At 49.6% G+C, this 12,181-nt stretch overlaps 2 protein-coding genes across 2 annotated transcripts in view; both read right to left on the bottom strand.

Moving 5' to 3' along the window:
- LOC144733051 (E3 ubiquitin-protein ligase TRIM11-like) overlaps positions 1–12,181 on the bottom strand; it is a 265,988-nt gene that overhangs the window by 15,977 nt on the left and 237,830 nt on the right. The gene's annotated exons all lie outside the window — the stretch shown is intronic.
- The window catches only part of LOC144733243 (E3 ubiquitin/ISG15 ligase TRIM25-like), a 34,394-nt gene continuing 28,899 nt past the window's right edge, over positions 6,687–12,181 (bottom strand). The window contains exon 9 of the mRNA XM_078615031.1: positions 6,687–7,237. Coding sequence (XP_078471157.1) covers positions 6,687–7,237 — 551 coding nt within the window. The remainder of the gene's footprint in view (positions 7,238–12,181) is intronic.

Genomic DNA, 12,181 nt, shown 5'->3' on the forward strand with positions numbered 1-12,181 from the left:
TGTAGACGGCTTGAACCGGCCCGGTCCTCCCGTACTCCCGCTCCATGCTGCCGTTGATGGTCGATGGCGCAAACCTCTTCCGCCGGGAGGGTGGCTGCAGCGACGGCACGCCCGCTCGCCGCCTTGCTGGCCTTCCGTCGTTGAGAGGACAGGTTTGCGTGGAGAAGACGGGCCGCTTGGAGGGAGCACATCTCTGCATCGTCCTGTGCGACAATGACGATGTCTAAGTCGTCCGCCAGCAAAAGTATCTTCTCTGTCACCATGGCGTCGACACCCTCGTCATCCATTCGTGGAAAGGCCTCCTTCGCCAGTGCCAGGAGGCTTGTGGGGTACGCCAGGGGCGACTCCTTCGTCCCCCGCTGGCGATCGTAAAAGAGTTGGCGACAGTCCGATGGTGGACCATATACCGCCGACAGCACCTGCATCGCCTTCCGCAGCGTGGAGCGCCTCTCCTTCGAAGCCGATGTTAGAGTGGCGAGGGCGTCGCTGTCGAGAAGTGCTGGCAGCGCGCGGAGAGCCTCGGCGTCTGTCCACTGTGCCATCTCCTGGTGAGCGAGGAAGCGCCGCTGGAAGCCGCCCCAGTCGCCATCCTCGCCCACAAATTCCTTGAGTGGAGGTAGCCGCTGATGTAAGGCAGCGGCTGCAGAGGAAGAACGCACTCCCTCGTCCGCCTCACTCAACTCAGCGTCGGCACGAACCAGCGATGGCATCGCCGGTCGCACCCGTGGTGACGTTCCGCCCGTTGGTGGTGACGCGGCAGGTACTGTACTCCCGCCGTTGGACGCGATGCTTAGAGCGGCCACGCCCTCAACAGCAGCTGCGGCGATGGCGGGAGTTTCAAAATGTTGCTCCGTGGAAATGGCGGGAAGGCGCTGTGGTCGTCGGCTGCCGTTGCCCCGTGGCGGTCCCGCAGCCCCCAGCTGCGTGATGGTGTCGAGCATGGCGGCTGCGGCGTACAGCAGCTCGGTCAGCTTCGCGTGCGCCTCCCTCAGCCCCTCCATCGACGGCTCCCCTTCCTCCAGCTGCTGTGGCGTGGATGCGCCCAGCCCCGGCTGGTCGATGGCATCTTCAGCCGTCTCGGGCCCTCCGACTGCAGTGGTGTCTTCTGCCTCTGGTACCCCGACTCGAGTCGTCCGGCGTGTATCCATGTTCGTACTTTGTTTCACTTCTGACGCCAGATGTAGTAACGCTCACGACTCGTTCACACCGGAGTTGGAGGCACACTTGTTTATTTAACACCAACGTTGTGACATACACATTTGAGGGGGTATCGGCCCCCTCACCCGTCTATCTGAGGACACACCTCTCTAGCTAACCCTAACCTGCCTCTGAGTCCTCCACTAATGGGCTAGGGGAGGCTATCTTGGCCCGACACTGGTCAGTCGGGCCCGGTACCCAGAGTCCAGACCAGCACTGGCTCTGGCCCTGGTACCACGCCACTGGCTCGAGCCTGCGCGGTCCTGATAAGGACGGCGTACCAGGGGGAGTCCAGGGCTCTCTCTAAGACGTCTTCCGTCTTCTCTCCTTTAGCCCTTCGATACATTCCCCTTTTATACCCAACCCCTCCCTGAGGGGTGGGGCCCCGGGGGATCATAACGACCGAATCGACCCCCCAGGGTGTCTGGCGCGGACGTCGCAGAGGGCACCTGCTCGTGCACTCATGTAGCCCCGCCTACTGTGTTTGTTTACCATAGGCTGCCATGCATAACGGGCTCTCTCTCTAACACCCCTACACTTGTAACACATTCCTATTAAAGGTTATTTTTAAAAAGTATGTCGTCTCTATCATTGCCATTTATTTCAAATCAAGATTGCTATTTATTTGTTCATGATTTATTTGAGCATGATAGTTTAAAATTGTCTTTCAAAAATAGTGAACTTAATATTGTTAATCATTTGACAAATCTCCCAACTTCACGTGTACATAAGTGGGACGATATTAGGGTGATCGTATTGGTGGTTGAGCAGGTGTGTGTGTAGGTGGAGATTAGTGTTGTAGTGGTGAGTGCGCTGTGCTACGAACCTGCCGACCCAAATTCGACATCCACTCACGGCCACCAACACCAGTGACAATTGCCTGAACCTGTCATGGGCATTCCCTAGGTCGACTCAGCCTCAAATGAGTACCTGCTGCGGAGTATAAACATCGCCACTCGGGAGACAAAGGCGGCCGGGCTTGGTGCTGGCCACACACCCATTCGTGTGCCGTGCCAGCCGTCATAGGTGCTCGCTTACAGGACTTGCCCAATAGTCTGTTCAGGCTATATGGGGGATCTTTGTCTTTGTGTGGGTGTGTTAGTGAGCGGGTTTGCAGGCGATCAGGTGGGAGGGAGATCAGCCGGGAATGGGCGCTTGAATATGTGTGGTGGTCAAGGTTGACACCAAGGTTGACACAGGTCACACAGGTCACACAAGCTAGGGGAGAGGTACGTACTGGTCTGGACCGGTCCGGACCGGCAGGGACGAGAGGTGGTTGGAACCGCTCTGAAGGGAGGGGGCTGGCGAGAGCCAGGGCCCCGAGACACCCCCGCCCCTCAGAGAGACGATATAAGACGGCTCCCGGAGAGCGGAGGGGGTCAATCTCACGAGAAGCTGAAGGAGGTGTAGCCGGAGATCCTGGACCCCCAAGCCTCGAGGATGCCGCCCCGCTGGGACTGAGTGGGCTGAGTAGCTATAGGCTAGGGAAGGAGAGTAACTGGGTAGCTGTAGGCTAGGGAAGGGGAGTAAGGAGAACAGAGCCGGAGGCTGTACCTCCCTAGGTTGTGTGGTTGGGCTGTTCCCCCAGTGAGTCCGGAGGACTCGTGTTATTGGAATAAAAGCGTGTGGCCTCTACGAAGTCTCTGCCTCATTCAAGAATACTACAACTGGTGTTAGAAGCGGCCAAAGAACCTCGCCAACATGGAAACAAGACAGAAAGCGCTCACCAGGGGCCAGGAGAAGGACGTCGAGGGCGACGCTGAGCCGGAGTCGGGAGCGCCATTTCCATGAGGTGGACGGGTGAGAGGGTGGGCAGGCGAGGTGGGCGAGTGGGTGGGCAGGTGAGAGGGTAGGAGGAACGGGTGGCAGGATGGGCAGGTGTATGGCCGAGCATGTGTGTGGGGACGTGGGAGGGAGGGTCTCTGTAGATGGCTGGGTGGGTCGTGGGTTAAAGAGTGACAGGTATTGGGTAGGAGAGTGTTGGGTGCAGGTGAGTGGGTGGTCATCATTACCAAGCATAGTCATTGTTATCATCATCGTGCTCTTCATCATCATCCATCAGTCAGGATTAATTCATCATCATAGCTCACGGTGACGAAAAACAAGCAAACTGATTGAGTGTGCAGTTATAAATACCACGAGACACGCCATAGAATTTGGCCCAATGCTACAGACAGCACTTACCTGTGAAGGCGTATGCTGTAGATTTCCAAATCGTACCGGGTTTAATCTCGCGTAATATAACACAAGGCAGTCAGGCTCAGCTCTGAGAGAGAAACATTCAAGCCTGGATGACAATCTTGAAAATAATTTTCAGATTTTATTTTTATTCACCCAGAATATTTTGACCCTTGACCCACAATACAACGTGATTCCAATTCACAGGTAACCCAGAACACAATCAAGTATATTTATATTTACGCGATTTAACCCAAGAAACCTTTATTATTGATATTGGTCGCGAAATGCCTACGTGTTAAAGTCGATTTGTTTAACCAGGTGAGAACTCAAGATACTAGGATGAGTGTCGGTTGCAAGAATGATGATGCTGCTTCTGCTGCTGCTACTTATGATTCTGTTACTACTACTACTGATTATATTATTATTAATGCTGCTGGTCCTACTCCTGATAATATTGATTATGCTCGCGATAATGCTGCTGCTTATGCTATTGATTATTATGTTACTGCTGATATTCATTGTATTATTAATATTGATTCTGGTCCTGCTTCTGATACTGTTCATGATGCTAATGATGGCGCTACCACTGCTAATGCTGTTGCTCCTGTTGTTGTTACTAATTCTGCAGCTGATATTTCTGCTGATGATGATCGAGTCGTGTTAAATTTGAGTTCAACGAGGTTATCACTCAGGAGATCAGGGTAAGTCTCATTGACAAGAGTTACCTGGTTCACAAAAATGAAAATAATAGCAAAACAAGTCAAACCCATGCCAGCAATGAAAAAAATAGAAATCTCATCCACAGCCCAGAGCACAATGCAATTAGCGTTTACACAATTATTTCAACTGGTACAATATAATCAATGTGTCAAATCAAAATCATCTAAGCGTTGCTCGACACCCTGAGACTCGAGGTTGGGTTCACACCGGAGTGGTGTCTCACGTTAAGGAGGGACGCCGTTGTGGCTAGGATATGTTAACTCCCTCGCCTGGTATGCAGGAGGTCATTGGTTGGATTCCGACCCTGACAGTTGCTGGAAATTTGGAGTTTGTGTTGTCTCTATCCCTGTAATAACACACAGTGTCTTTGTGTTATTAATGCGTGTTGAGACAATATTAGTCGTGTCGTATTGTAAGGTAGATCCTCACTCTAGATATATATCAGGCGCTTAATAATTTTAACCCACTTCAAAGTCAAAACACAGTTCCCATTGTTGTCAGCAGAAGCGTTATTCCATGAATCGAAGGTTGTGGCTTCAGGTCCAAGTCTGAGAGCAGATAATTAAAATATTAATCAAAACAAACCTTTACGAACAATATTGGTGGCGAAAGACGTCCTACTACTACTAGGTATTAAAATGGCTTATATCTCTCTCTATGCCCTGTAAAATAAAACTAGTTTTGGTGGGGGGAGGAGGGGGTCACTCGACCCCAGGTTATAACAAAAATGCTTTATCCCAGCGACGCTAAGCACACACACCACAAGTAGTCCCCCCCGAGTGATGCCATCCCATTCCCACCCCGGGTTTATCGCCCAACGAGCGAGTGACCACGAGGGGGACTGCGCGCGTCACCCCGCAGCATCACGTGACGCGTGTTCCCAGCACGCCCGCGGTGGAGCTCCGCCCTCTCGGCGTTGAGCGCCACGCGGCGCGCGGTGCGAGGGACGATGACGTCAGAGAGAAGCTTGGCTCCCCCCGCCCTCCCCCACCAGTGCGCTAACCACTGAGCCACCGCTCCACCCCACACTACGCACATGCCCCTCTATACACTAAAGACAAAGATACCCCCTATAGCAGAGGTCGCAATCGGGTACCCGATACCCGTACCCTACTCGATACCCGGCTACCCGTACCCGGCCGGGTACCCGTTTGCGACCCTGGTGCGGTCGGGTACCCGTTTGCGACCCTGGTGCGGTCGGGTACGGGTACGGGTAGGCCGTGAGTCACTGGTGAGTAACCGTTTGTAACTCATTACCCGATACCCGGCTACCCGTACCTGGCCGGGTACGGGTACTCGTTTGCGACCCTGGTGCGGCCGGGTACAGGTAAGGAATGAAAACCCGTTTGCGACCTCTGCCCTGTAGCCTTAACATACTGTTGGGTCAAGTGCTGCTAGTGAGTAGCACCTATGAAGGCCAGCCTGGCAGAGACCCGCCTTTGTATCCCCAGGGGCGATATTTACTGATCGCACCAGGTACTCATTTGAGGCTGAGTCGACCTCGGGGAGACTCAAGACCAATTCAGATAAGTTATCAATGGTGTTGGTAAACCGGTCATGGGCCTCCTCTAGGTCGTCTCAGCCTAAAATAAGTACCTGGTACAATATGTAAATATCGCCACTTGGGAAACAAAGGCGGCCAGGCGTGATGGTGGCCACCCACACCCTCGTGTGAAGTGCCGGCCTTTATAGGTGCTCACTAACAGCACTTGCCCATACAGTCTGTTAAGGCTATACGGGGGATATTTGTCTTTGTATCTGTGTATCTGTGTGTATGTATCTGTTTGTGAGTGTATTTGTGTGTGTATGTACATGTGTCTACCTGTTTGTGTGTCTGTGTGTTTGTATGTGAGTGTGTTTGTCTATCTGTGTGTGTGTCTGTGTAGTCTTAACAGACTGTAGGGGCAAGTGCTGTTTGCTAGTAGCACCTATGAAGTCCGGCACTGTGGCACACGAGGGGGTCGGTGACCAGCACCACGCCCGACCCGCCTTTGTCTCCCCAGTGGCGATGTTTGCACATCGCAGCAGGTACTCATTTGAGGCTGAGTCGACCTAGGGGAGAGCCTGGACCGATACCGAATATCGTCACTGGTGTTGGTGAACCGCGCATGGTCCTCCCCTAGGTCGACTCAGCCTGAAAAAAGAGTTCCTGGTACGGTGTGTAAACATCACCACTGGGAGACAAAGGCGGCCGGGCGTGGTGTTGGCCACCCACCACCTAGTGTGCTATGCCGGCCTTCATAGGGGCCGTTTATAAATGACGTCACGCGATTTTTGACCCCCCCCCCTTCATCACACGGCGTCACAAAAAGTCAGACCCCCCCTCAAATATGACGTCACAAAGTTCTATATTTATTTAAAGTTACTCATTTTGACATGACGTCACATTTCTCAACCCACCCCCCCCCATCGTCACAAATATTTGCCCCCCCCCCAGGTACGTGACGTCATTTATGGACGGCCCCATAGGTGCTCGCTAACAGCACTTGCCCCAACAGCCTGTGAAGGCTGCACGGGGGATCTGTGTCTTTGTGTGCGTGAGTCTGTGCGTTGTGCCCGTTTCTCTGCGCTGTTCATACTCCGTGTTCTCAGCACGCACGACTCAGATCCAGAATCCTCACTGAGTCACCATCATCACAATACACATACAGTGCGGGGTAGAGCGGTTGACGAAACGAGTGGTGGACGGAATGCAGCAGCTCCATGGAGTCGGCGCGGTAAAAGGACAGCAGCCCCGCCTCCCAGTGCAGGTGACACCCGACTTTCCGGGGAGGATCCCTCACCGGCACTGAGGTCAATACACCGCCATGACGCACTGAGCAGCTGTTGTTGTCTTTATATAAAACCCAGGATGAGTCGTTCAGTCCCAGGCTGCACTCTTTACCACGCCCTTTCCGTGCGATCGTCCCGTACGCGACTCCAACCCAACAGCCCCACGCCACACCCCCCACGTCCACCTCCCAGTAGTGCTGACCCGACGAGAAGCTCTCGGAGCACAGGGCTTGTGCATAGCCATCAAAGCGGTGCGGGTGATCGGGGCGAGCCTGGGAGACAGCGGTCAGCGTCACCGTCCTGAGGTCCGAGGAAATCTGGAGGTTGTTGTTGACCGAGTTGGGGTCCACAGTCGGTGAGCGTCCGTCTGCAGTAACGATAATCACAGTAGCCGTGTAACAACAGCACCACTATAACAACAGCACTCGTGCACTAACACGCACGCACACTACAATAGAGCAATTCATAATGAGCATTGTTATACAACGTTGTAATGCGTAGCTGTCGGTGTGATGAGATGTAACAGGCACTTTGTCAATCCACTGCTGGATGAGGGCCTCTCTACGCCGTGCGGGTCGCGGGGGATATTTGACCATACTTCACCACGCCGGTCACCGCGCGTTGGTGAAGGCAGGCGGCGCAGCTGGCGAGAGCACAGAAGTACAGTACAGCGGTGCGTTTGTCTGCCCCGCCATCTACATTTTTAAAAGTCGAGCTTCAGTTCAATATTCACTGTGTAATAGATGTAAAACATGTGATGATACCATCAAAATGTGAACTGCTCTATGTATTCTAATGCAAACATAGAGCAATTGTTAAGTTTTTTCGGTAAAGTCACGTAGGTAAAATAATAATAATAAAATAATAAGTGATACAGTAAATTTAGCTGTGACGGTCCCACGTGAAGACGGAGACTTGTGTTGCCTCCGAAACGTCGTGATTTAATTGAGTTATTTTCATTTATTATTATTTTATTTATTTTTACCTACGTGACTTTACCGAAACAACCTAAGAGTATGAATCCTTGCAGTCACGAAAGCTTCAAATCTAGAATTAATTGTTAAATTAAATCAATAAAGTTCTAATAATAAAAAATAAAACATTCCAATAAGAAAGTAATAGGACTTTTCAAAAATCGCAGCCTTTGCAATTTGCTAATCGCATTGTCTCAAATTGCGACTTCGATTTGAAATCGATTCATCGTTCAGCCCCACTGTGCGGAAGTGTCCGTGGGAGGCAGTGGATCACAGCAGCAGCAGCAGCGTGGATATCAACACCGCCGCAGCGTCTCTGTGTGTGTACAACAAACACAAACATCTCCCGTGTGTCACCTTTCACAGACTGTAGGGGCAAGTGGTGTTGGTGAGCACCTGTGAAGGCCGACACGGCACACGAGGTGGGTGTGATAGTGTAGTGATGTACACTCGTGTGTGTGTGATAGTGTAGTGATGTACACTCTGTGTGTGATAGTATAGTGATGTCCACTCTGTGTGTGTTAGTGTAGTGATGAACACGTGTGTGTGTGATAATGTAGTGATGTACACTCGTGTGTGTGTGTGATAGTGATGTACATTCGTGTGTGTGTGTGATAGTGTAGTGATGTACACTCGTGTGTGTGTGATAGTGTAGTGATGTACATTCGTGTGTGTGTGATAGTGTAGTGATGTACACTCGTGTGTGTGTGTGATAGTGTGGTTATGTACACTGTGTGCGTGTGATAGTGTAGTGATGTACACTCGTGTGTGTGTGATAGTGTAGTGATGTACACTCGTGTGTGTGTGATAGTGTAGTGATGTACACTCGTGTGTGTGTGTGATAGTGTAGTGATGCACACTCGTGTGTGTGTGTGTGTGATAGTGTAGTGATGTACACTCGTGTGTGTGTGATAGTGTAGTGATGTACACTCGTGTGTGTGTGTGTGTGTGATAGTGTAGTGATGTACACTCGTGTGTGTGTGATAGTGTAGTGATGTACACTCGTGTGTGTGTGATAGTGTAGTGATGTACACTCGTGTGTGTGTGTGTGTGTGATAGTGTAGTGATGTACACTCGTGTGTGTGATAGTGTAGTGATGTACACTCGTGTGTGATAGTGTAGTGATGTACACTGTGTGTGTGCTAGTGTAGTGATGTACACTCGTGTGTGATAGTGGAGTGATGTACACTCGTGTGTGTGTGTGATAGTGTAGTGATGTACACTCGTGTGTGTGTGATAGTGTAGTGATGTACACTCGTGTGTGTGTGATAGTGTAGTGATGTACACTCGTGTGTGTGATAGTGTAGTGATGTACACTCGTGTGTGTGTAGTGATGTACACTCGTGTGTGTGTGATAGTGTAGTGATGTACACTCGTGTGTGTGTGTGATAGTGTAGTGATGTACACTCGTGTGTGTGTGTGATAGTGTAGTGATGTACACTCGTGTGTGTGTGATAGTGTAGTGATGTACACTCGTGTGTGTGTGATGGTGTAGTGATGTACACTCGAGTGTGTGTGTGTGATAGTGTGGTGATGTACACTCGTGTGTGTGATAGTGTAGTGATGTACACTTGTGTGTGTGTGATAGTGATGTACACTCGTTTGTGTGTGTGTGTGATAGTGTAGTGATGTACACTCGTGTGTGTGTGTGTGTGTGATAGTGTAGTGATGTACACTCGTGTGTGTGTGTGATAGTGTAGTGATGTACACTCGTGTGTGTGTGTGTGATAGTGTAGTGATGTACACTCGTGTGTGTGTGTGTGTGAGATAGTGTAGTGATGTACACTCGTGTGTGTGTGTGTGATAGTGTAGTGATGTACACTCGTGTGTGTGATAGTGTCGTGATGGACACTCGTGTGTGTGTGTGTGTGATAGTGTAGTGATGTAGATTTGAAGCTTTCGTGACTGCAAGGAATCATATTTTTAGGTTTTTTCGGTAAAGTCACGTAGGTAAAACATCAAAATTAATGAAAATGAAATAAAATAAAACAAAAATCACGACGTTTCGGAGGCAACACAAGTCTCCGTCATCAGGTGGGACCGTCACAGCCAGATTAGCTGCATCAAGTGAGGCAATGATTCAAGATGTAATCCCTTATAAGCAAGTTGAAGGGGGGAGGATACTCTGACCGTACTATCCGCCAAGCTGTCTCTCCCACCACACAGAAACAGCCACATGAAACTCCGACCAAAACCATCACGTTACCATACATAGCAGGCGTGACCAAAAAGATCTCCAAAATTCTAAACAAACATAAGATCCAAGTCCGATTCAGTACAGTGCATCAAATCCGTGATCTGATTCCATCTGTGAAGGATGTCGTTCCTGACTTACAGTATCCTGGAGTCTACAAATTGAGTTGCATTTGTGGTGATTGCTACATTGGAGAAACGAAACGTCATGTTTCTGATCGTGTCCGCGAGCACAAGTCAGATCTGAAACACGGCAGAACTGATTCTTCTGCCGTTGCCGATCATTGCTACAACTCGGTGGGCTCTCATGAAATTGTCTTTTCCGAGACCAAGGTTCTCTGCAAACCTCCCGGATACCATCAAAGGTTTGTACACGAAGCCATACAAATATACAAACACAGACATAATTTCAACCGTGATGATGGGTACAAACTAAGTAATCATTGGAAAGATGTTATCAACCACGCAAAAAAGACTTAATTACACTTTATTGGACCTTCTTATCTGACAGGCACTATTTTATTTTACTTTACCGAGTGTTAACATCCCCAGTTATTTTTAACAGTACTCTCTTCATTGTTCAGCCAGCATTGGTATAAACATGGGCATTTTCGTTCCTTTGTTCTATCATGTGTATCAGACCTCCCCTCCCCCTCTCTGTCCATTGTGTTGGCGTGTGCAGCAACCGCGTCCAAGCCGTCGCCAACTTTTTGTTGGCTCCCTCCCCCTCCCGCCCCCCTCCCTCCCGATACGTTCCATTCATTGGCTACCACATTCTGATGAACTCCCCCCCCCTCTCCTCCCCCCTTCAACTTGCTTATAAGGGATTACATCTTGAATCATTGCCTCACTTGATGCAGCTAATCTGGCTGTGACGGTCCCACCTGATGATGGAGACTTGTGTTGCCTCCGAAACGTCGTGATTTTTGTTTTATTTTATTTTATTTTCATTAATTTTGATGTTTTACCTATGTGACTTTACCGAAAAAACCTAAAAATATGTAGTGATGTACACTCGTGTGTGTGTGTGATAGTGTAGTGATGTACACTCGTGTGTGTGATAGTGTAGTGATGTACAGTCGTGTGTGTGATAGTGTAGTGATGTACACTCGTGTGTGTGTGATAGTGTAGTGATGTACACTCGTGTGTGTGTGATAGTGTAGTGATGTACACTCGTGTGTGTGATAGTGTCGTGATGGACACTCGTGTGTGTGTGTGTGTGTGATAGTGTAGTGATGTATACTGTGTGTGTGTGATAGTGTAGTGATGTACACTCGTGTGTGTGTGTGATAGTGTAGTGATGTACACTCGTGTGTGTGTGTGATAGTGTAGTGATGTACACTGGTGTGTGTGTGATAGTGTAGTGATGTACACTGTGTGTGTGTGAGATAGTGTAGTGATGTACAGTCGTGTGTGTGTGTAATAGTGTAGTGATGTACACTCGTGTGTGTGTGATAGTGTAGTGATGTACACTCGTGTGTGTGTGTGTGTGTGATAGTGTAGTGATGTACACTCGTGTGTGTGTGTGATAGTGTTGTGATGTACACTCGTGTGTTTGATAGTGTAGTGATGTACACTCGTGTGTGTGATAGTGTCGTGATGTACACTCGTGTGTGTGTGTGATAGTGTAGTGATGTACACTCGTGTGTGTGATAGTGTCGGGATGTACACTCGTGTGTGTGTGTGATAGTGTAGTGATGTACACTCGTGTGTGTGTGTGTGCGATAGTGTAGTTATGTACACTCGTGTGTGTGATAGTGTAGTGATGTACACTCGTGTGTGTGTGTGATAGTGTTGTGATGTACACTCGTGTGTGTGTGTGATAGTGTAGTGATGTACACGTGTGTGTGTGTGTGTGTGTGTGATAGTGTAGTGATGTACATTCGTGTGTGTGTGTGTGATAGTGTAGTGATGTACACTCGTGTGTGTGTGTGTGTGTGATAGTGTAGTGATGTACACTCGTGTGTGTGTGTGTGATAGTGTAGTGATGTACACTCGTGTGTGTGTGTGATAGTGTAGTGATGTACACTGTGTGTGTGTGTTAGTGTAGTGATGTACACTCGTGTGTGTGTGTGTGTGATAGTGTAGTAATGTACACTCGTGTGTGTGTGTTAGTGCAGTGATGTACACTCGTGTGTGTGTGT

Source organism: Lampetra planeri, chromosome 45, assembly GCF_965212315.1.
Source record: "Lampetra planeri chromosome 45, kcLamPlan1.2.h2, whole genome shotgun sequence".
In the NCBI taxonomy this organism is placed as follows: Eukaryota; Metazoa; Chordata; class Hyperoartia; order Petromyzontiformes; family Petromyzontidae; genus Lampetra; species Lampetra planeri.